The 24,249-nt window shown below is 42.0% G+C and overlaps 1 protein-coding gene across 2 annotated transcripts in view; it reads left to right on the forward strand.

The window, feature by feature from the left end:
- Nucleotides 1–24,249, forward strand: part of Ptp99A (Protein tyrosine phosphatase 99A) — a 138,407-nt gene that overhangs the window by 49,782 nt on the left and 64,376 nt on the right. For both annotated transcript variants that reach the window (XM_036818818.3, XM_036818816.3), the window contains exons 3-8: nt 1,507–1,676; nt 4,243–4,369; nt 4,743–4,866; nt 10,198–10,379; nt 12,914–13,101; nt 17,861–17,975. In XM_036818818.3, the coding sequence (XP_036674713.2) occupies nt 1,507–1,676; nt 4,243–4,369; nt 4,743–4,866; nt 10,198–10,379; nt 12,914–13,101; nt 17,861–17,975 (906 nt within the window). The remainder of the gene's footprint in view (nt 1–1,506; nt 1,677–4,242; nt 4,370–4,742; nt 4,867–10,197; nt 10,380–12,913; nt 13,102–17,860; nt 17,976–24,249) is intronic.

Genomic DNA, 24,249 nt, shown 5'->3' on the forward strand with positions numbered 1-24,249 from the left:
TTAAATTGCCAGAGAGACAGGGGGAAACGAAGCACACAAGACAATGAATCGATAATTTATAAATACTTCGATGATCGTGGCTTAGTGAACAAAAGCAGCACTCATTTTGCAATACCCGTAATGACCAAAGGGCAAAGGGTCCTGAAATGCATAAAACCGAGCAAAGAGCACTGAGCACCGAGCACCGAGCACCGAGCACCGAGCACCGAGAAAACCGAGAGCCAAACCCATTTTCCTAAATGGAATGGAGCAGCCAGTGGTGACCCCGAACCCCACTCGAATTGCAGTCGTTGTGGCAACCAGTTGAGTTGCAACTGCCACTGCCAATGCCATGGCTAAATGGTGGGTTTTTGGCTTTGGCATTGGAATCGGTTGGGTTTTCAGCATGATTTCTCAATTGATTGCAAGTGGCATCGGAGTTTCTAGCTAGGAGTCGAAGCTGGAGCCTTGTCATGCCTAATGCTTATTACCAACACTCGGACGCTTGGCAATTTATGCAGATGCAGATGCAGATGCAGCCGGAGATGCAGATGCGGATGCAGATTCAGCTGCCAAAGCTGCTTACGTTGGATGGTTGTTGGCCCACTGCCCACTGGCCAGTCGATTTGTTGTTTCTATAATTTTAATTGGAGCTCCGTAGCCAGGGCATTTTTGGCAATTTCCAAAACAAATATTGCTCGAAAGGATCTGCTCCGGCATGCATGAAGTAGTGCCCAAAAACCACCTCCGGTTCCTGCTCAGGTGACCAGCTGAATCCAGCTGAGAGCAGCCACCTACCAAATAGTTTAGAGCATGAAATTGCTTTCAACACTGCCAACTGACACACACTGCTTGGGGATTTTCCCTATATATATATATATATACTATATGGGGGAGCTGAAAGTACCAACTGTGAGCAGTGCTCCGTAAACATGTTATGTAATTAAAATGCCTTGCAGATATTTTGCCCAAACATTTTGCGGCTGCTTTCCGCTTTTGTGTGCCAAAAATATTCCTTTCCAAATAACTTGAGCTCCTCTTTAATGAGCGGCCGCTCTCGCTCGCAGCCCCAACTTTCTCAATGGAATGCCCCAAATTCTGGCAAGCTTTCACCACTTTTCCTTCTACTTGGTGCATGCAGCTGGTACATGGCGAAAAATTGCATACATATATTTTTAAACACAACCAAAATGGACATTAATACAAATATTTTCCATTTATGAATAACGAATTTGTTAAATCATCAAAATATATAATTGCAAACTCTTTGTTTGACAAAACAATAGCACAATTATATATTTTGCATATGATTTTATTATTATAGCTGCTTTTAATCTCATTTATATTTAAAAGAGAATAATCGCCAATTACCCTTTGTTCATCAGTAGTGAATAAAATATATTTTCTCTTGAATAAATCCAGTAAGGAGTATTTTAATAATTTACAATTTATTACTAATCATTTTGGATTAATTCTGTAACCCGTTAAAATATATAATTGACCTGTTGTTTTATTTATTTCTTGCAGACGTCACAAATCTGGACTACGTAAAGGTGAATGCCGAGGCGGGCAAGAACGTGACCATTCCGTGTCCGGGGGTCAACGAGCACTCCCTGGTGGACACACTCGTGTGGAAAACGGCTTCGACGACAATCGCGCAGTTTGCCAACCGGATACCCCTGCTGCACAGTCCAAGGGTGAGTAAAAATTATATATTAGGTACTGAAAAAAAATCCAGGTAATCCATACATAAACTCTTGAAGAAAAAGCATATTGAACCTCCCTCGCATATTTTCCTTAGCAACATTTTAAAGCTTTCAAAAAATTCAGATTGATGTTCTATGCCTATCAAATCGAATTTATTCATTAAAGATTCAAGATTTGTAAATGATTTATACTCCCTCCCGCAATTTTCGCTCAAAAATTGCCCTCCAGTGTCATATCAGAATTCATTTCAACACTTAGGGATTGCCCTGCTCCCTCCGCCCGGAAGGACTTTCGTCCCTAATATATAGGGCCCACTTCCTTGGCGCAAAAACGAAGCTGTTAAAATAATTGATGGCCGGTTGCCGGGCGGCTGTTTGAACTTTACCATCCGCCGTCGACAGCGGCGATGAGTACAAGAAAGTGCAGCGAAAGTCCCGACAACTAAGTGGCCATCAATGGTGGGCCAGATCGGGGGCATCCGGAGTTTTGGGGGGTTCGGGGTCCCAACCCGGCAGTGCAGCAGTGCAGCCGGCGCGGCTAATATATTTTAAATGTTTGATAGTTGCACTAAAACAAAAGCGACATGGCGCAAAAAAATGTTCAAGTGGCTGCCAGATGGCAGAAAAAGGAGGGCTAAATGGGGAGCCGAGCGGGCCAAAAGTGATTGCAATGGCCTTAAACGCACTCGGGGGGCCATTGAGGCGGCGCAAACAGAATGATGAAGTTGCCCCTTCGTTGGGAACAAGATGATGGAGAATCCCGAGATGTCTGCACTGTGAAAAAAAAGTATTTGGGGAAACGGAAAAAAGATAACTTAAAAATAAATTCCTAGTAATTAAATAAAATTGTTAGAAAAGGATTTCAATACAAAGAAAAATATTAGGGTATCTTTTAAAATTGAATTTAATTTTGTTGTTATTTTAAATACTAAAAGTCATTTTAAAAGGTTTTTTATGAGTAGAAAGTATTTATTGTAAGGTTAATTTTTATGGGAATTATAGGTAGACTAGTGTCGAAATCAGTTCTTTAAAAAATCATATATTGTAACTAGACTATTTGGATCAAATCTGGATGCTGTATCTTTAGTAGTTTAGGCTCAGTTTTGGTTCTTGAAATCAAAGATAGAAGATTATCATCTTGAGGTTCACTTTCTCCCAACTCACTAGATTTTTTCTCAGTGCCCAAAGCAGGATCTGCCTCGAGCTGCAGGATAGGGCTAGCCAGCTATGTGTTAAATGGCGGACTGGGACACTTGAGCTGCAGCCAAAGTTGGTCCCAATCCCCGGCTTCTTCGCTCGGTTCGCATTTCTTGGCCCGAAGTTTCCTGCAAGTGCGGCGGCTGCTTCTGCTGCTTCTTGGCCCGGCTATTATGTGTATTAAAAGTTTTTCACCTTGGCACAGTAGCTGCTTCATTTTATTACAGCTGACACATGACCCGACCCCCCCAAACACACACACCTACATACATACAGCCGGGCATAAGACCCTGTTGAGCTATTAACTTTTGTTTTATGGCCGAGACTAGAAATGATTCATGTTTGCCCAAGCCAAGCGGACTAAGGAGATCCACTTGCCCGAAGGACGAGGGATTTGCCTCTACAAGTTTCTGTTGTTTCTTCTTTTTTTTCCCCTTTCTTTTTTTGCTCTCTGGATTTTCTGGTCATGTAAAGGGCCAAAAGGGCGATGAATGTAATTAGAGTTTACTGGGGGAAAATCGTAGGGGAAATTAAAAATTCCACATGGTAAATTTCTGGCAAATATTTTTAGGGGCCTGTCTAATAATGCCTGTCGACCGAACAATTCGGCAGAATGCAATTGGCTGAAATACACATATATCTCTACATAGAACCTAAGGTTGTAATTTGAGGCCATGCAAGCGGCAAAAGATACAAAAGTAAATAACAGGGTCATGCATGCGAAGATAAACCAGATGCACTCTTACTGCAGCCCCCGAAAAGATAGATTGCTGGATGAAATAATTTAGTTTTGCCATTCGAAACAGACATAAATTCACCCGAAATACATTTGCAGTATCACAGTAATCTGTGATGAAAATCCTTATTAAATTTGGCCCAATTCTCCATGTCAGAGCGAGATGGTATACTTGCCTGCAGTTGTATGGAAAATGGAAATTATTTTCGGCTTCATGCAATTTCCAAATTTTCTGCACATCAGAATAGAAAAACAAACAAATCTTGAATGAATTTACTGCCAATGCAACTTGGCTTTTTACTCAAGTTAGGCAAGACACATAGTTCAATTATGAGCAAGAGCCAGAATTTGTGGGCAAAACAAATTTGCCTGATACAGGAAAAACTTTTAGGCCGGGGTCGATGACAGAGTTCCAAAATTTTGTTTTTGTTGGCCAGACATATATATATGTATATATACTAAACTCGTATGCATGTAAGACTTCCTCCTATTTAAAAGTTTTCCCTGCCGAAAGTGGAAACTTGTGTTGGTCGCCATGTACGTTGTCAGGCCTTGAATATCTAGATTTTAATTTTCAGATCAGACAAACGGAGTTCTAATTAAGTTCCCACATCTCGTTTGCAGATACAACTTTTATCGGACAACTTCGGCCTGCAGTTTTCGCCCTCGTTAGCAAGCGATACGTCGGAATATATATGCCTGGTTAACGATCGGCATATACCAGAGGCCATTGTGGACTTACTGGTCCAGGGTGAGTTTATTTTATCATTGTAAAAATATCTAGATATTTCATCAGCCGCTGCAGTTAATATCATCCCTTAAGTAATTCATATTTTTATTTCTTGGTAACGATTGCAATTTTCATTCCCTTTTCCCATTCCCATGGTTCCATTTAAAATACCACACTTGCTTTCTTAATGAAATGCTTAACTACTTTAATGATTTTTCCGGTTTACTTGGTTAACATCCGCTGGCCCCAGATTCCATTACCCGATATGTCTTCGCTCCTCTTTATTTCTGCATCGATTCCACACTCTTGTTTTCATTGTTGTCGCCCTCGCCTTGACATGATTTCCATTTGCATTCCACTGATAGCTGGCACTTTTCTCGTTTCTTCCCTGCAGATGTGCCCGATCCGCCGGAGCGACCATTGTTGATAAGTTTCACATCACGCTCGGTGAATTTATCCTGGGCGCACTCGCAGCATCCGCGGAATGCGCCCGTCACGCATTTTATTATTGAAACGCGGTAAGTGTTGCCACGGCGAGGAATGAAGCACCAGCAGAGGTGCCATATTTCTTGAAAAAATAGTTACATTTTGAATATTTAAAAATAAAAACAAAACACACTTAAGGATAGAGATTAAAAGCCAAATAGATAATAAGAAAACAAATATTCCTTATCAAATATCAAAAAATGAACTATCAATACATTTCATAGAGGGTGCCACAGAAAATACGCAGGTTTTTAAATCTTCATATATTAAATTGTCCTGTACAATCAAAGAACCAGTGTCAAATCCAGTTAAATAAGATTACCAACATTTCTTTCCATTTTATTCTAATCACTTTCAAATATGTCTTTAAATATGCAAAAGTCCTATAGCTCAATTCAAAAATCGTCATTCTTTTTCACTGCATACTTTCAGACACCTTTGCACGTATAATCAAAATGAGAATTCAAATTAGAGTTAGGAGAATAACATATACCTACAATTTCGTATCCTTTCATCTGATATTTGTCAAATCTGCCTTGCAAAAGATAATACAAAATAATAAAATGACGTATATCTTATATTAAAGACCTTAAATAAAAGGAAAAAACTTAATAACGTGAAACTAGCTTATTGACCAGCACTTTCTCCCCCGAAGTGGGCTGCTTTAAGCTGATGAAGTGCCCGTGGGTGGGCACTCGGGCGGTTGGATGGATAGATAGGTGGCTGGGTGTTCGAGTGGGTGGCGAAGGGCGCTGGAGAGCTGTCTGTGGCGATGATGGACGCGTGGCCATGATTGACACATGCAAAGGCGCTTCGCCAAAGGATGCGAACTGCGGCTGACCCCATTGCGCTAATGAATTAGCGAGCAAAGCGAAACGGTGGATGCACACCATCGCCATAATGCGCCCATCAGCGTCATTGGGATGCTAAGCAGCTGGCCACGCCCACTGGCACGCCCACGCCTTTGACTTGGACCCGCCCACCTGATTTTCACGTCTGCAGGAAGAACGCATTCAATTAAATTTATGCGTTTACGACTGGCTTAAAGGCACAGCCGCGGTAGAAATGTTAGATGATAATGTTAAGATGATAATTATAACTGGAAAAAGAACAACAATAAATGAAACAGATAAAAATCGGATATAAATATTAACTATTATAATATATTTAAAGCAATTAAAATATTAACATACACGGAAAATAATATATATAATAATATAATATTTTTCAAACAGAATTTTTTCTTGATTTTTAATCTCGGTCTGCATATTCTTTTTTCAATTTTAGTTTCAATAATTTTTAAGACTTACTATGATTTTCATTTAAATTAAATGTATTAATAAAACACGACTGCTATATTTCTGACCGCCTCTGTGAATCTCGGACCGCAGGTTCCGCCCATTGATCGGCAGTACTTTAATTAATATGTAAAAGGATGACGACGACATGCCTGACTACGGGGATACGCACTTCACTTGTGCTCCATTTAAATAGAAAAGAAAACACAGGCACGTTTATAAAGCCATATCGGTGCATCGGTGTGTGTGTGTGTGCGAAGGGGTTTCCCCCGGTTTAAGTCGAGCCACGCACACATACGCCCGGCATTGTACGGCACTGGCTATTTTCCGAATAACTTGAACTCAATGCGGGGCATGAAATAAAAAGCGAGCGCCGCCAACGCGGTACAAAGGCCAAGCGAAAATGTCGGAAAAAAAATACCAAAAAGCGAAACTTTTTCAATAAATTTCCATCAACTGCAGTAGCGCCGGGGGAAAGGGAGCGCTGGGGGAGGGGCGGTGGCGGATGGGGGGCGTGTCCTCGACAAGACACTGGGTTCCCGGCACAATCGATGACAGCCAACTGGAAAGCAGAGCCTGCGGTGCATTTATGCAAAATAAGAAATAACTGCACCCACACAAACACTGGAGGAAATGTGAACACGCGCCGCCGCCTGCCAAGTGTAACTACACTGGGAGAAATCGATGGGAAAATGAATGAAGTTTATTGAATTAAGAATTTGGAATAAATAATCTATACAAGAAATATAAATATCATTAATAATTTTTAAGAATCCTTAACCTTGCTCTGACAAATTTTTTCATTACACAATGAGTGTTAAAAAAGTGAAGACACCTAAAAATATTGGATCTTGAAATCATTATTTATTATAAAATCAATGAAATCATTAATTAAAAATAAATAATTTAAGAAAAATATTTTACAATATTTTTTAATCATTTCCCTCAGTGCATGCACAGCTTATACGCAGCATAGCATACTTTTTTGGGCAACGCGTACACAAAATGAAGCTGCCCCGTTGCCATCTCATTCTCCGGCGAGGCGGAGCTGCAGACTGCATTTTATGTAAATTCCCATCGACATGGTAGTGAGTCGAGTTCTTGATGCTGTCGACTGCCCCCTTATCGAACCCCCTGGCCCCCTTCTCCCTTTATTTCACAACGCCTCTTATTTACATTTTCGCTTGATTCGGTTTATTTGCGCATATGCAAAGGGGGGTTGGGATGGGCGGTGGGTGGTTCAATATGCACATGGAGCTCCCATCGAAATTGAAAGACGCCAACGTCAACGAGATCATGACGACGATGATGATGGGGACATACTTACGCTGGATTTGCCGGCTTGGCCCCATGCAATTGAAATGGGCTGAGGATGCGATGTCCTGCCAAGCGTTAAGTCTATCCATAAATTGCTGCCCCTCAACTGTTGCACAGCCAGCAGGCAGGATAATGTCATCAGTTGGCGGATGTGTGTGCCTGCATATATGTATACACATGTGCATTGATGTTTTGTATTTCGCATATTTCGGTTGCAAAACTTTCGGTCAACCGAAAACTGGGCCAAAACTCTGCGGCTTGCCACTCCACAGCAAAACTGACATGTTTATCAACTGCTGCGGATACTGTTTCTCGATTCCCATTCACCAAAAAGCAAAACCCAAAGCGAAAAAATACTGTCCATATCATTATGCGACGTCCGCTGATCATTCAGATACTTTTCTTTTTGGCCACACAACTCACTCAGCTGTATTTTCCGTCACTTGATTTTGCCCCATGTTTATTCAGTTTCTTTTTGCGGTGGGTACACGAATAAAATTAATTAAATCTTACGCTTATGAAAACATTTTCATTTGCAGGTTATTTTTTGTTTACTTTTCACATTATGGAAAATACGTTTAAAGGCATAATGAACTGGGAAACGTTAATAAAACCAGTTATAATTGGGAAAAGTGAAAAAACATTGCTTAAAGTAATTTAAACAAAGCGAGGGAATGCAATTGGTTTGTTTGGAGTGTCATGCATTTTTGTGGGGAATTAAAAAAAGGTTTAAGATATGTAACAAATTAGTTAAAACTCCTGAAACATTTTTTAAATTTTTTTTTCGTCTCCCAAAGCTACACTTATTTTTCCAATGAAATACACATTTAACTGTCCTCCTTTCTGCCAAAAATATGGGTATAAATCGTGCCCTTTTTAACCAAGTTCCTGACTTATCTGCCCAGTGCTCCGACCACTATTTGTCCATTATCTTTAAGGACTCGTGCCGCAAGTAAATTGTCCTGTTTCAACAACTCGTGCCTTGGCCCATAGCCCCCGGTCGTGTAGGAGCGATACCCATGGTGGGCAAACACAAACTCTACCCGATGCATAAATAACTCATATTCATTTGCTTAATATGAAAAAAAGTAAGCAAACATTTTTAAAGCAGCTTACTGCCAGTGGGGCAAAAACAACGTCAGTGGAATAACAGCAAAAAGCATCCAATACATGTCCGTGGAAAGGCCGCAAATTTATTTGCCATTGTGGTTACTTTGCCCACGCTGGCGGAGAATCTCTCCATGGGCTTTCCTTTTTTTCCTGGTCCCCCAACCGGGGTTTCAGGAGCAGGTCCAGAACATTTTTCATATGTTTTTCATTCGGGACAGATGATGGGAGGGCACTGGCTGCCATGCTTCATAAAGTCGCCAAACAATTTTTTACCGAATGCAACGTGTCCGGAGGCCCGATGTCTCGATGCCCCCGATACTGGGATATATATATATATATATATAGATATACGGAATATATATACTCACTAAATGCCCATTGCCAACGCAAACAGATGTGCCCCACTCAACGCGGAAGCTGCTCGCACGCATTTATTAATTTTAATCATTTTTTTGACACAATTTCCGATGGCCATTTTTTCGGGTTGATTTTATTGGTTGTCGCCATTCATGAAATGTTGAACATTTTTCATCGGCTCATATTTAAACAATTTTTAATCACACCATAAAAGCCGCATCGAACCGGTAAGCCCCATTAAAATCAAACTTTAGGCGACGCCGAAAATTTATGCAGGCCAGGCCCCCTCTGAAAAGAGAATGTGCCAAAAAATATGCTAAAATTATGTGAGTTTAAACCAAAATTTACTACACTTTGAAATGTGCCATGAAAAATGTTCATTGTGCGAGCGGCTGCCAGTAATTTATATGCGCAGCAACAACAATATCGCCGGAATACACATATATATGTATGGATTTCTTCTTTTTTTTTTGGAACGTATATATAGGTGGTTGGGTTTATTTTGGTACGGCAGAAAGGCGCATAAATATTTTAGTGCCTATGCGCGGCACACATTTCACGAACGGATCCCAAAAGGACCCCACCAACCGCCCACCCACACAAGTGTCATGCAAATCCGCATCCGTTTTATATAAATTTTCATAATGCATTTTATGCCCATGGTTTATGTATATTGGAACCCCCCCCCCCAGTATCTCTCCGGCCCTGTGCCTCATTTGCCTGGTAGATTGCAGACGTAAAATATAGATTTCTGAGTTTATTTATATGGACAGGCTGTTGTGTGCCGGCAATTGAGCTGGTAATTGCAATATAAATGCACAATAATGAAATGATTCGTTCAAATAATTTGGGCGAATCAAAATGTTTTGTTTGCTCGCGTCGCGTTTGCTCGATTAATTGTTCATTGAATTTTCCCTCTGAATGAGTCATCAGCATACACTATACATTAATGAGGTCAATAAGCCGTCGCAACTTGAAAATTCGCGTAATTGGAAGATATATGAGACAATGGAATACTTAAATTTAAGTAGCCCTGAAAGGGAATTAAATATTGTGAAATACTCAGTAAGCCACGGCAGTTCCATGGTATTATTTACTTGTGGATATATATTTAAAGATTGTAAAATAATGATCAGTAAAAGAAACCTGCATTATTATAGGTTTCAAACATGCGAAAAAGTTCTATAAAATGACCAAGGAGATTTTAAAATAATTTCTTTATATAAGTATACATTTATTTTCCAATAAAACATCTAATTTGGAACATGTTTTCCTTTTCAGGGAGGGCGAGGATGGTATTTGGGAGCAGCTGGCCAGGATCTACACCAAGACGAATGCGACCTCATATCAGGTGACCGGGCTGACGCCCTTCACCGTCTACAGCTTTCGCCTCCTGGCGGTCAACAAGCTGGGCATCAGTCCCCCGTCCAAGGAGTCCTACTATATAGTCACGCTGCGTGAGGGTGAGTAGTCCTTTTACCCAAGATCTTATTGTGTGCTTACACACTTTATTGGTGGCAGGATCATAAACTATTCGCGTAGGCGGTTCACATAACTTAACGTAACACACAGCCCGGGGCAAAATTACGCGACACATGACATAACAATTTTTACAATCGCATTAATTTTTCATTTCAATTCCAACGACTTGGCCTGACTTTTAAGTGCCGTCAATGAAAAGTTGTCACAGGCTCGCCCGGTTTCACCCCGCCCACTCCCCGTTTTTGCCGCAACTGCCAGCAATTACGGCCTCATAAAGCCGGAGTCTCCTCACGTTGTATACGTTTAATTATTTTTCCGCTGACGGTAGGCCATCGCAGGCCGCCTAGGCCAGGTGTGTCGTCATTTTATGGGGCTCCTCCGCCCGGGAAACTCCTCCCGCATCGCATCCTTCGGCTCCGGCAATGACATTAACTGTGTCCCCCTGTAACCCAAAGGAAACTACAGCTGCGGTCGCAATAAGAGTGACGCTTAGGGATTATAATCATCACAAAAATAACATAATATAATATATAGAAATTATATAGGAATTCTTTTTTAATATTGTAAAGATTTATAAGGTTGAGACATGACTCAGAACTAAATATCTTAGGCTACCCTTAGTAGCCCTGCGTTACCAGAATATTTAATTGACAAATTTAAATGATATACACATCTAAGAGTAATCTTAAACAAGAAGTAACATTTTTTTTTCTAACATATTTTTTTTTTATTTTTTAATCCGAAGTAGTACCTTTTTATTACCCCAACTGTCCATTAGTGTGACTCTATAGGAACACTTACATTTTAGAGGCAGCTTTCATTTCATTAACATGCAATGACAAAGCCGAGAACCTTACCGCCTAAAAGTTGAGGGAACCATAGTTAAACTATGGGTAAACCATTCTGTGGAGTTCCGCTGGATGCACTAATTTTGAACCGAATGCCTCAGAGGTCCGTGCCATTTGGCTGACATTTCACCTGCTTCTGCTGCTGTGTTGCTGCCACAGACAATGATTAATCGTACGGCGGTGCGTGTGCCACATATAGTATATAGTGTGCCCCTCGCATATGTATAAATGGACTCCAAAAAGTCACAAAACTTTCCGTAGGCTTTAAGAGCGCGAGACACATTAATCAAAGGCAAAGTAGCAGTAGCGGCGGCAACAGCGACAAGCTATTAGCAACACATTTGTCTTACGAACATTGGAAATGACTTTGCCGCTGCACAGAGAGAAATATTTTACAGAAATCTTAAAATATCATATTTTTTACCATGAAGAAACAAATATTTGTAGATATTTTAAAATATTTTTAATATTCATAATAATTTTGAAAAGCAAAATTATAAGTTTCATACTATAAATATTTTCTGCAACTATTCCTAGTTACATCTGTATCAAACAAATATACTCCATGAGTATCAGCGAAATTTAAATTAAGTTTGTTAACTAATTTTCCTATATTTCTCTCAGTGCAGGCTGTTCGGTTGGGTGTGAAATTCCATTTATGCCGCACGCACAATGGAATGCGACCCAAGCTGCCGAAGCTGCAACACATGCGGTTACAAATTAGTCAATAGTGTGTTGCTGTGTCCTCGTCTTCTGAGCTCATTAAGGTCCTTTCGGCCCTCCTGGAGCGCTATGTGTGTGTGTGTGAGTGTATGTGTCTGTGTCCTGCGGTCGCCGGCCGAGTTGCCAATTTGTATAAATTAAGCCTTCGGCATGCATAAATTAACCAACGACACACATACCGACACTTTTCTTCCGGGATGGAAAGTGAATGCTGGGCAGATCCTAAATCTAAGCAGCGGAAAAGCGAAAAGTTTTCAATTTGCAGAGCAAACTTTGGACGCGGCATCAATGTCAAGCCAAAAGACACAAAATATCTTTTAATTTATTTATAAATTCATTGAGGTATGCGAAGTATTTCGCCCTTCTTTCGGGCCTGGCAAACTGCCAGATCATCCTTAGCCGGATACACCTGCTACACTCAGAAAAAGGCACTTGATAATGAGGAAGGTATCCAGAAAAATATGTTTCAGTTAATAAATTAAATAAAGAAAATATTTTAGTACGGCTAAAAGTGAACCATAAAAGACAAAATCTATTAAACGATATTTTTAGTGAATTGGGTTAGGCAAAGTATTTTTTCTGAGTGTATCTGCGCGACACACGCATCATTTAACCTGCGAGTAATTCTCCTAGACACGGCCAAAAAAGGGGGATGGTGGCGAATAGGAAAGACGTCCAAATACGTAGGCGCTGGGACCCTGAAGCCCACTCCAAAACCCAAAAAACAGGCCGTGCCACTTGCAACTTATGTTGCGTGACAGTGACAACTTGACAATGCCACAGACAACGTTCCGCTTTACATGACAGGTCAGAGAGTTTTCGGGTGAAACTTTTGCGCGTCGTTTTTAATTTCGAATTTTTGAGCTTTTTTTGCCGGAACTTTTCTGCCAGCCAAAGTTTTTGGCCTAGCTCAGTCATTCCTTAACCGACTTAATCTCTTCCAGCTCCCACGGGCAAACCCATTCCAACGACGGCCCACAACACGTCCTCCACCTCGGTCTATATCTCCTGGAAGGCCCCGCCGCCGGATACCATATTGGGCGAGTTCCTCGGCTACCGCATCACATATCGACCACGCGATAGGGATCCCAACGGAACCAAGGAAATCTACATACGCGACAACACCGTGGAGGTGAGCTATGATTATATTCGCAGGTCTATTTAGTTGTAGAGGGCAAAGATAATTGAATTTCACCATTTCTGACACATTGCCGTATTGTAAACGCAAGCCAGAGTTTGAAATGCAGTGAGAAAAAATGTAACTTAATATAATATCATATTTTATAGCCCTATTTAGCCACAGATAATCATTGGTTATTGCACTCTAAATATTTTGGAATTTTAACATTTATTTCTATTTTTTAAGCGAATGTTTTGATCAACTCAAACAAGAATATTAGTTTTGGTTTATGTGAGAATATCTTTATCTATGTTTTTTCCAAGGACCTAACCTTTCGATTTCTGTGAGGATATAAAGGGTATATATCCTTGTTTTTTCCAAAGAGCTGAACTTTTTTTTATTATTTTTGAAATGGTATTTTTATATTTTTTAAATGTTTTTTTATTTACAAATTCTTTATTTGCAGTGCCGAAATAGAGAGCAACATTTCGTGTTCCGCCTGCAGCGTCATTCAATTTCGCTTTGGTTTCGGTTCGTGTCTGTCTGCCTTGCCACGTGCATATCTTTTTCTTTGCCACAAAAACTCGGGGTTTTCTATTCCGATTTCGAATGCCGGAGTTTCGGCTTAAATTTTGGTCTGAAAATGTGTGAGTGTGTCTCTCTGTTTTTCCACCATGTCATTCGCCGGCTTAAAGTCACATCAGCGGCGTATTAAAAAGTAATTTACACCTGGCGACAGGCAAAACATTTCCCACACACCTCAATGGAAAACGGGGGTAACAAGTGTTTTTCGTTGGCCAGCTGTCAAGGTGTTACCATATCTCGTTGGGGGACCCCGCTATCAGTGGCAATTTGTTAACGATTAGTTCTCAGCTGGGGCCAGTTCCTACTTGTCTAGGCCCAAACGAATCCAAATGAAACCGTAGTGGGTGTGTTTTTCCATCTCCACGGGTGTTTCCATTGTGTGCGGATGTTGTTGGGCACGCAAGTTGGCTAATGAACTAGGCAATTGGGGGAAGGTCGACGAAATGGGGGCGAAACCAGAACAAATAACTAGGGAATACCTTTCAATAAAGGAGAACTTTGGACAAAGCAAACCAAACGCTTCCTTTTAGTTTGGTAAATTATATAGTAGCTATCTGTCAACTGGTTAAAACGTCTTTGGATCTTTCTTGACCCATTTCATTTCATCTTTAAATATAAAATTTTAACAATATCTATTGAGCATCTTAAAGTCGAGCGACAGGTGTGGCTCCCAAAGAGAGCTTTAATTTCTACTATTTTTTACCAGTCATCCAAATGCTCTAAAGTTTTACGATTTTCCGCTCATTTCACGACTTTGAATAGATTTTAGTCCCCCCTTGGGTATAATTCGAAACGCTGGCCATTTCGGAGGCTCTTTGAGCCAAATACTAAAGCCGAGCACTGGGAATGCATTTCCGAATTTGCAGCTGCATTCCGGATGCGTTTGCCAGCTGCAAGGGGTTTGGCCAAAATATGCAGAAATTATTAGCGATAATGCTCACGTACGACACTCAACGCGACAGACTTTCAAAAAAATAAGAAAACGTATATATAGAGTGGGTGGCTGGAGGTGGTTTCCAAAATGGGAGGACGCTTGATTGCCACAAGCATGGCACGCTTTTGTGCTCGAGTGCATATTTTGTCCTTATCTAGACGCAGCTACCCGTCTCTGTCTGCAGGACCTCTATTTTCTCTCTTTTGCATGTCGCAGGCATGTTGAAATATTATCCTTCCAGGCAGAAACGTGCGACTTTAGTTAAACTTCTTTTTTTCGCAGGACTAAGGCACCGAAAAAAATGTATTTAAGATGGGTTAAATTAAACACAAATATTTATAAAGACCAGAATATTCCTGGGACTCTCTAGAATATACATCGAAATGTCGGAAAAGCTATTTTTCTATCAATATTATTATTATTTTTAAATCTTACTTAATTTTATATAAATATTATTGATCGATACAAATGCAATTGGATATCTTTAAGAACAACTGAAAATCTATTATTATTCCTTTCCAATTTGTATTATTAATTATAATTTTAATCTAGCTTAATTTAAAAACTATATTTTCTCAAGTGTATCTGTTTTTTGTGCTCAAGTCATTTTGGTGGACTTCGGGACATGGCTTTCTGTTATTCCCATATCGCAGCATCAGCGTTCAGGAGCCTGCGGCTTTTGCGACCTACCACGCCCCCTTTCCTCCACCGCCTCCTCTGGCCAGCGGCATTCACATTGAGCTGTCACGTGTGAGGTGGGAAATGCGGGGCAGGGCGGTGGATTTTCCCAGCGCTCGCCTGCAGGGCTAAATTTGCCAATTTTCTAATTAAAATTTCTGCGCCGTAAAGCATAAATTTCGCAACTTTCACGCAGATAAAAGGCTGGCAAGTCGAGTCACCCGAAACCTCAAAGGAAGTTGGTGCAAGGAAAAAAAATAATAGAAGCGAAAAAGCGTAGTCCGACACTGATATTGTTGATGAACGGGGAAAAAAAAGAACAGAGTCTAGATAAAACAGCAAGTTCAGTTTGGGGAAAATTGTGGTGTTTTTTGTTAAAGGCATTGGGTATTCCATCTGTTTGTAGTTTCACATCTTTTTTTCGGCAACCACCTAGATCCTTTCTTTGTTACCAGTTGGCACTAATTAACGCAATTCGGGGGGCGAAAGTATTTAGATGCTTATCCCCCTCCAGCTTCACACTTTCCAAAGTTATGCAATATGGTGGGAAGTTGGCAACTTTATCAATTACATTATATCAATTACGTGGCCCGCCCTTGGGCACTTACAACTTTCATCTGACCATAAAAATAAAAGCAGTTGTAAATTTTCGGCCTCATTTACTGGCGACTAAATAAAACGGAATTATATGACCGCCCACCATAGAGAAATACTAAATCCAAGCGCTATGTCTTATGAAAGCTTTACGAAATACAGTGTAGGTTAGGGTAATATAACTATTGGATCATTTATAGGGAAATATTTCAGTCAAATTCCAGTTTCTAAAATGCTACGAATTTATTTATGTTAAGTAAAATAAAGAAAAGATCTTCATATTTTTTAGAACTTCGCTCAAGGTGGGAATTATTTAGTTATCACATCTCAAGGACCATACGATATTGGTCAATTAAAAATAAATAATAACTTTTGTAGTCATTCAGAGTGGGCATAGTTGGCCCTATTGTATTAACCGCAGCTGTAAAAGGATGCCGGAATAGAAAGATATCACGCTTTTGGTGGAAATAACTGCGATTGTGGCTGGCGCCGTCTGAAAAGCCGAAAGCAGCCACTTAAGCTGTTGGCATGGCAGTCAATCCGCTGCTAAGCACAAGCCTAAAGTTCGCACAGTCGAAAACCCGTTGGTTTTGCGGCAGAACCGCAGACGAACACAGATACATTTACACACACACGCACACTAGCAAACCGGGGAAAGCGGGGAAAGCAGGCAAATTCAGGCAGGCAGCTCTCTAATGTATGCTACATAATTTGCCCAAGGCAGCTGACCATTTGCGAGTGTTCCGACTTCGTACATATATGTACATCTGTGGTGCTTTAGGCACTGAACCACTCTAAAACTGCGGCTTGTTTTATGGTTTTGGCACTGCTTTTGACCTTTGGTTAAAACCTTAATCAGCCACTCGCGAAATTCATGGACAAAGCCAGCGGAACGGACTCACTTATGGCAAGTCCTTGGCAATACACGCGTAAAAAATCACAAGGATGTGTGGTTTTTTCAGCTTATGTGGCAGATTTATAGAAAAACGTCCTTGAATTTACACACTTATTTGTTTGTATATACAAAGAATTTAAGGCTTACCCGTTTTCATTTATAGCCATATTATTTATAAAGAAAATTTGAATTAAGAACCCATTAGTATATTTTCTATAACTCATTACAAAATAATCTCTAAATCTCTGAACCAATCAAGTAAATCTTTAAGGAAATGTGTGTTTTTCAGCACTTTTTGTTCTGTATCTTTATTTTTCCTCTGTCCATAGATGTGTGTGCTGTGGCAATTAAGGCAAAGACTACTGCTCGTTGCCCAAGCAACTCAATTTCCTTTTGCACCGACATCGCGCACTGCAAATCAATTTTAAGTGCTGCAATTTTCATATTTGCCAACGGCAACGCACAAAAGTATGCAACGCGCAATTTCCGCTCCAAGCATGCACAATACTAAAGGACGGGAGGGGGGTTTGGGGGTGGGATGAGATTGGGTGGTGCAGTGGGTGGTGCTGATGGTGCTGCTGCTGCGGAGAAGCACTTGCTGCAAGTGCTCCACTTTATTTTGTTATGCGCCTTCCACGGCCAACAAATGAAAAGTCCTTTGGAGTGTGTGCACAGGCAAAAAAAACACCGAAATTTGTACATTATCGGAAATTAATTCATAAAAAAAATAGATTTATAAATACAATTTGTAATATTGTCAGTTTACAAAGATCATCACGTTTTTGGTAATCAAGAATCATTATAAAAAATATTTTTAATTTTTTTTTACTATAGAGAAAAAGATTTATTAAGTGTGATTAACTAAACTTTAGGCTTTAATCTATTAACTTTTCTTATAATTTATGATCTTGTATACCTTTGTATTTCTCAAGATACTAAAAAACCGTAATTCTCATACTCAAAGTACTATCATTAATGGTTTTTAAATATTTAGAAGTTCCAGTTCAAATTCTTTTCGTTTTGTTCTAGCATATTAAATCTGAAACTTTACTAATACTCTGAAAAATGTTCCCTTTCTCTTGCAGAGCCATGAGATACAGAATCTGCAGACGTACACGCAGTACAAGGTGACGGTGCAGGTGTTCAATCCCGAGGGTCTGGGACCGGAGACCACCATTCTGGTGATGACCGACGAAGGAGGTGAGTTCACCACTTCCATTTTGTTAGAGCAAAATTCAATGCAAATTCCCCGAATACCCCACATTATCAATGATGCATGCCGCATAGTGCTTGCCGCAGGGAATTCCAACTGTCAGGCATCCAGGCGATGGCCACAAGTCAATAAGTCGATCGACCCAACTATTTTTCACATATCTCGGAACCGCAAAATTCCAAATATTACGGCTTATTGACATGCCAGACAAGTGACCAACACACCCCCAATCCCGAACCCCAAGAAAATCCCGAGCTGCCAAAAAAGAAAGTTATATAGTATATCGCATATCATATGCAATACAAGATGCAGATGCAGCAGCGTCAGAAACAAATTCGCTTTTGTGTGCACTTTTAGTTTTTCCCCCCTGCCTCCTTGCGAATTTCCATGGAAGCAAAGCAACTTTGAGATTCGCTCAACCACAAAATGCCTCCACCATGCAATGAAGCAAACAAATAAAAGTTTAACTCCGACCAGAGGCTAAGGAAAATATGTTGCAATTTTTCATATTTTCCTCACTCACCCCTTTCTTTTTTATTTGTTGCCCGGCATTTTCTTCCATCCACAGCTTTTTCTCGGCATCTCGGAATCCGCTGCAGACCGCAGTCGGTGTGTGCGAACTGTATTGAAATGGAAGAATACTCGCCCAAACAAATAGAAATACAAAATAAATATTGCTTACTTAAACTTTTGCCATATGCTGCTCAGTCAGCAACAAAAACTGCCCAGGCATGTCCCTTCTATTTCGGTCTTTCCCTTTTTCATACCCCTTACTTGTGGGGTTGGTAGGGGTATATTATTTGATTGGAAATTCATGTGGTGGGGGGTAAAAATTCCTTAAAAACATGGTACATTATTTAAAATTCTCTAATACTTTTTAAACCAAAATTGAACCAGCTTGCCTTGCCTATTAAGAATGGAAAATATTTTATTTCGGGTTAACCTTAAAGGTCAGATAAGAAATAGTTATAAGTCAAAGAGTCACATTTAGATGTTGTCTCAAAGAAATATTTTTTTTAAATAAGTATAAATTTTTTTAGGAATAATTGGGAAAACAGGTATACTGTTTGATGGTATTGTTATACTATCTTATACTACTAATGTTAGAGGAGTTCTTGATTTTTTTAAGAACTCTTTATAATAAAAAGGATAATTATAATCTAAGGTCTGATAAATAAGACAGACGGGTATCAAAATGTTGCAATCCCCGGCCAAGTCGCATCCTTTTCCCTTTGTTACTCCATTGTTATATCTTATACCCCCGATTCCTTTGATTCCTGGACCGCCACGTGGATTTCCGCTGGCGGCGTTTCACTTGGTATCACCAGACGCCGCCTTTGGCGGAAGTGTTGATGCCATAGACGCCGGCCGGCTGAAACCGGCGGAACGTAAATTATAAGCAGTTGGCCATAAATAAATCGCTGGCGGATGGCGGATAAAAAATTCCAACGTGTGCGAATTTATCACAGTGAGCCAGAGAATCCAATGGAATGGGCGATTTAATTTCCTGCAGTCAGCGCAAATCTGTTTGCATAAGCGGAGCGCCGTCAAGATGTCTTGGCCAAATATTGCGCTCGGCTCGGGAAGTTTTTAAGGCTAAGGCGCTAAGACTCGAAACTCTTTTGAAAGTTGCCCAAGAGCTTAGCGGCATAATTAGCATAAAATTCAGCGGAAAATCCTTTGCCATCCTTTGCGAACGGGATTGGCCGGAAACGGAATAAAATCAGATTCGATAAAAACGAAAATATGATGGGAGTGCCATCCCGTATGGATTTGTCGTCACCCCAAAAGGGGAAGTTGGAGTGAGTATAAGCTGCTTTGAGCGAAAAACGAAAATATAACTCTGGATTTTTGCGACAGCTGGCATAACTCAGTAATTTCCGAATTTTTCACGTTCCTTTCCATTTTTGTTTGGCATGTTTTCTGGGATGTGCCGAGGCCAGGTAACCTGGCAGGTGCAGACGGGCGAAGCTTTTTCTGGGGATTTGCAGCGGCTTATGAGGCAACTTTGGCCAAGGCCAAGACCCAGCTGTCTCCTCTGCGTTCGGGCCTAATACAATTTCGCCAATTTCGGGTGGGCGTGGTCGATGCGCGTGGCAGTTGATTAATTACCCCGGAATATTTGCCACAAAGCAGCCGCAAATACTCGCAGCAGGCAAAACCAAAGCCAATATTTCAGCACTCAAAAAAATCGTCATCTAGGCATTAATACGGAAAGAAATATTAACAGTGATCGGGTGGCGTTAAAATATTTACACAAGGGATTATAATAATTAAAGTTCCTTAAATGGTATAGCCAACAGCTTTAATATTACAAAATTACCTGCGTTGTTTGACTGTAAATTGATCTATAAAAACCCTATGATTCTTGATTTATTATTATTAATATTTTATTATTATTAATGTTTTAAATTTTTTCTAAAAAATGGTTTCAAATTTTTCTGATAAATCAGTCCGCAATTTCTGTAAAACTTCTTCTTCCACTGCAGATGAGTTTAATTTTCAGCCCGGGAGAAAGTAACCAAAGAACTCTGCAACACGACCACATGCGGTGAAAATTATGAAGCCTTGCAGTGCGGCTTAGCAGCGGTTCGGGTCAGGGATCCATGAAATCCGGCAGTTCCTCTGGAGGGGGGCTGTGTGTGTTATCCACCCAGATAATGTCCTCAGAAGAAGAAACTCGGCGATTGCAAAACAATTCTAGGGCTTCGCCGGCTTTGCCGTTGCAGTTGTAGTTGTCGAGCCACTCGACAGGCCGTCTTTGATTAGATATTTTCCACTTTCCTTCGGCCTGCCTGCCTTTGTTATTGCGCTTTAACTTCTGACATTGGCCCGGGCTTAGAGGGCCCCGAATAGTCTTGTCTCGCTCGCCTTTGCCGGCACGCACTTGGCTTTCATTTGGCCAAGACTGGCGAGTTGTGGCCAAGAATAGAGTTTTTTCCTTGTGTTTGTTGCAGACAGCTCAAGGGGCCCCCAAACACTTGTCGCTTTCGAGACAGCAGGACAGCCAGACAGCCGGTTGGACAATCGTAATGGCTTTGTGCCCTGCTTCTGGATAACTTCGTTTCGTTTCGTTTCATTTGTCCGTGTACATGGCAACACTTGATGGTCTTGGCAACTTTTGACTTTAACGCGTCCTGTTACCTTCGGGCTGAGGTCCTTTGACACGGCCTTTTGCACTTGGAGAACACGTGGACTGCAGGAGGTTACGAGGTTCAGATCGGATGAAGTGAACTGGTTAAGACCTCTATGGATAAGGAGCCACTGGAGCAGCCTGCAATTTAATTTGTCTACTTCTCGAGGGCGTCTGGCGGTTGGTAGCTGGCGTTTGGCTCTTTAAAATCAAATTTATAATTCAAATAACCGGCAGCATTTGGCAAAATGACTTTGAGCGCCATTTCTCTCTCCTAAAATGCAAAATCAACGCAGCCAAAACAAACGCTCCATTAGACTCGTTGTTAGGGATAAGTGAAGCAGAAAAGCTTAAACACTGCAAAAATATTGTAGAAATGGTGGAAATGATTTAGGAACATTTAAATGCATTTAAATGCATATCTATGAAGAGGAAGTCACTCTACTGAAAACCTTAAAAAATACATTAAAAAATATTTTTTAAATGTTTTATTAAATGTTGCACTGATCTAAAATAACTAAATAAAAATTCAAAAGTAAACTTTACTTTAAGATTTGAATTTTTAGAATAGTGTAACGAACTGATTTTGTATGTCTGCTCGCTACGAGATTCGTGCGGCTAGCTCAGAAGATTGTGTGTTCGTCCCACCAAATTTATATGACGTGATTGCCCGTAGATCAGTGAGAAAACAAAGTGTTCAAAGGGTAACAGTGGGATTTATTCTCGTGGTATTGGTACAGCGGGTGTGTGGCTATGCTGGTTTCTGTGTCTCCTTGTTCTGGTTCCGCCGGCTGCTGGTGCTCCTCCTTCTGGCTTCTCGACGCGTTGACTCGTCCTCCTCTGGATCCTGGGTCTCGGGACGCTCGTAGTGGCCGCCTCTGCTTGCTTGCCGACGCGTTGCCTCGGGGTCGCTTGTTGCGCCTTAGACCCGCAGAGAATTCGGCCTTGTGGGCTTAGGGAAGCGTCACCGTTCTCAGACTAGGGTGAACAAGCCTTGCTCTCCAGGCTGACGCCTTTCGAGGCAATACTGTCCCTTGCTCTGTCCCGGACGGTCCCGCTAGGTTCTTGCTCAGTTCGCGCTGACAGTCAAGACTGCCTAGCGGTTCACTTCGCTTTACGCCTAGCGCAGACGAACGTTCCACCCGGCTTCACCCTAATGCGTGACGTCCGCGACGCTCCTGCGCTCCCCAATGAGCTCCGCGCGGCGATGGTAACGTGGCTGCCGGAAATGTCTGCTGGCGTCGCTGTCGATGTCCTCTGCGCTGTCTTCTGGCTAGTATCTCGTTGTTCTGGCGCTCGGGGAGCTGTGCGGTCGCTGCTCGGGAACTTCGCCGGTAATCGCAGGGCTCTCCAGGCTGACGCCTTTCGAAACCACAAATCGATCTACCGCTCGTCCGTCACGCCAGGTCCTGCTTGGTCGGGCAAGGTACGCTGGGTCGCAGACAACTTTCCTCCCCAAGCTGACGGCTCTTCGTCGTAGGACTCTTTTGCTTGTCTCTGACAGACCCGCCGGGCGACTCGCCAGGGTGTGGTCGTGACAAAGTTAGAAAACAAGCGCCTTGACTTAGCCGCGTGATGCCTTTCAGAACTCAGCCACCTGTGTCTCAATTCGGAGATTCCTGATGTCCTAATCCCGAACGTCTCGACGTGGCGATCTTGCTCCTTCTATGCTTCCCACGGCGCTGCTTCCGACGACTCGCTTGGTTGTAGCTCCCTCGTAGATTACTTGCTTGACTGTTTGCTCACTTGGTACTTTGACTGATCTTGAAGGCTTGACTCCTCTTGATCGACTGATTCCAGCTGCCAGCGCTCTGCGGCCTTATATAGGGCCTCCAAGCACCGTTATTTCCCTTTTTCGCACGGCCCGCTGGATCTCTCCACTCTGGGTCCAAAGTTCATGCCTCCTGGATGACCCACTTGTCCTTTATGTACCGCTTCCAATAGATGTTCCGCCCAGTGCTGCCGTTCCGCTGATTCCCGTGCCGCTTGTGGCACGCCTGTGTGCCGCTCCACTGCCGAGATGTGGCACTTCCTCTCCCGGTCCAAAGTTCACGGGAGAGTCCATAGTCCAGTGGAGTTCCGTTATCCCCTTCTGCATACGGCACTCTTGCCCTGCCCGCGAAGTCTCCATTCTCTCTCGATCTCCAGCCTTGGTCTCCAATCTCTCTCGCTCTCCTTCATTGGTCTCCAAACTCTCTCGCTCTCCATCCTTGGTCTCCAATCTCTCTCGCTCTCCTTTATTGGTCTCCAAACTCTCTCGCTCTCCTTCGTTGGTCTCCAAACTCTCTCGATCTCCACCCTTGGTCTCCAAACTCTCTCGTTCTTCCCGCCGCGCCGTTACTACGCAAATTCGCCGCGTATCTGGTAAGCGGCCGGCCATCTGCTGCTGCTTCTATTTGTGGGGAGTTATTCAACTCCTCACATTCCCCCCTTACTTCGGGAAACATTTAAGACTGGTTCCTACTCTCCGGCGTTTCCTTGCTTATCCTAGCCTTTGAGTCCTTTTGATTCCCGCGGCGCTCCCTCGTTGCTCCCTCGATGCTCCCTCGACGCCCTTAACTCCCTTGAGTTTCTACAGCGGGGTCATCCTCCTCGTAGCAACTTTAAATCTCCCGCGCCGATATTTCCTGTGTTCCCACTGGGACATCGATACTCCTGGGCTATCGATCCCCAGCTCGCTGCTCATTGCTGCGTCTCACTCCTTTCCATGTTTCCTCCGCCTGGTCACACCATTCGTGCGTGATCGATATTTATTCGCATATCGATACCGACGGTGCGGCGTTGCCACCTGCCCGTTTGCGATATTTCCACCTTGGCCGATATTTCCATGTCGTGTGCCCATCGATCGCACTATCGTCCAGTGCCAATCGATCGCCTATCGAGGCGCCCCCTTCCCTGGCTCGTGGTGATTTTGCAACTTTCATACTATGAAACTCATAGGTAAGTTTCTTTTGCATTTCCTTCACTCCTTTTCATCTCATCCTTTCGTCCTCTCTCGCCCTTCACTCGTCCTCTGTTGGCACCATCTGACTCCACATTGGCAGCTTTTGAGAGCGGTTGCGGAGAGGACTTCGCATTCGCTTCGCAACCAGGACAGCCGGTAAGTATTTATGATGTCTTTCTGCTTC

This window comes from Drosophila suzukii, chromosome 3 (assembly GCF_043229965.1).
Source record: "Drosophila suzukii chromosome 3, CBGP_Dsuzu_IsoJpt1.0, whole genome shotgun sequence".
Lineage (NCBI taxonomy): Eukaryota > Metazoa > Arthropoda > Insecta > Diptera > Drosophilidae > Drosophila > Drosophila suzukii.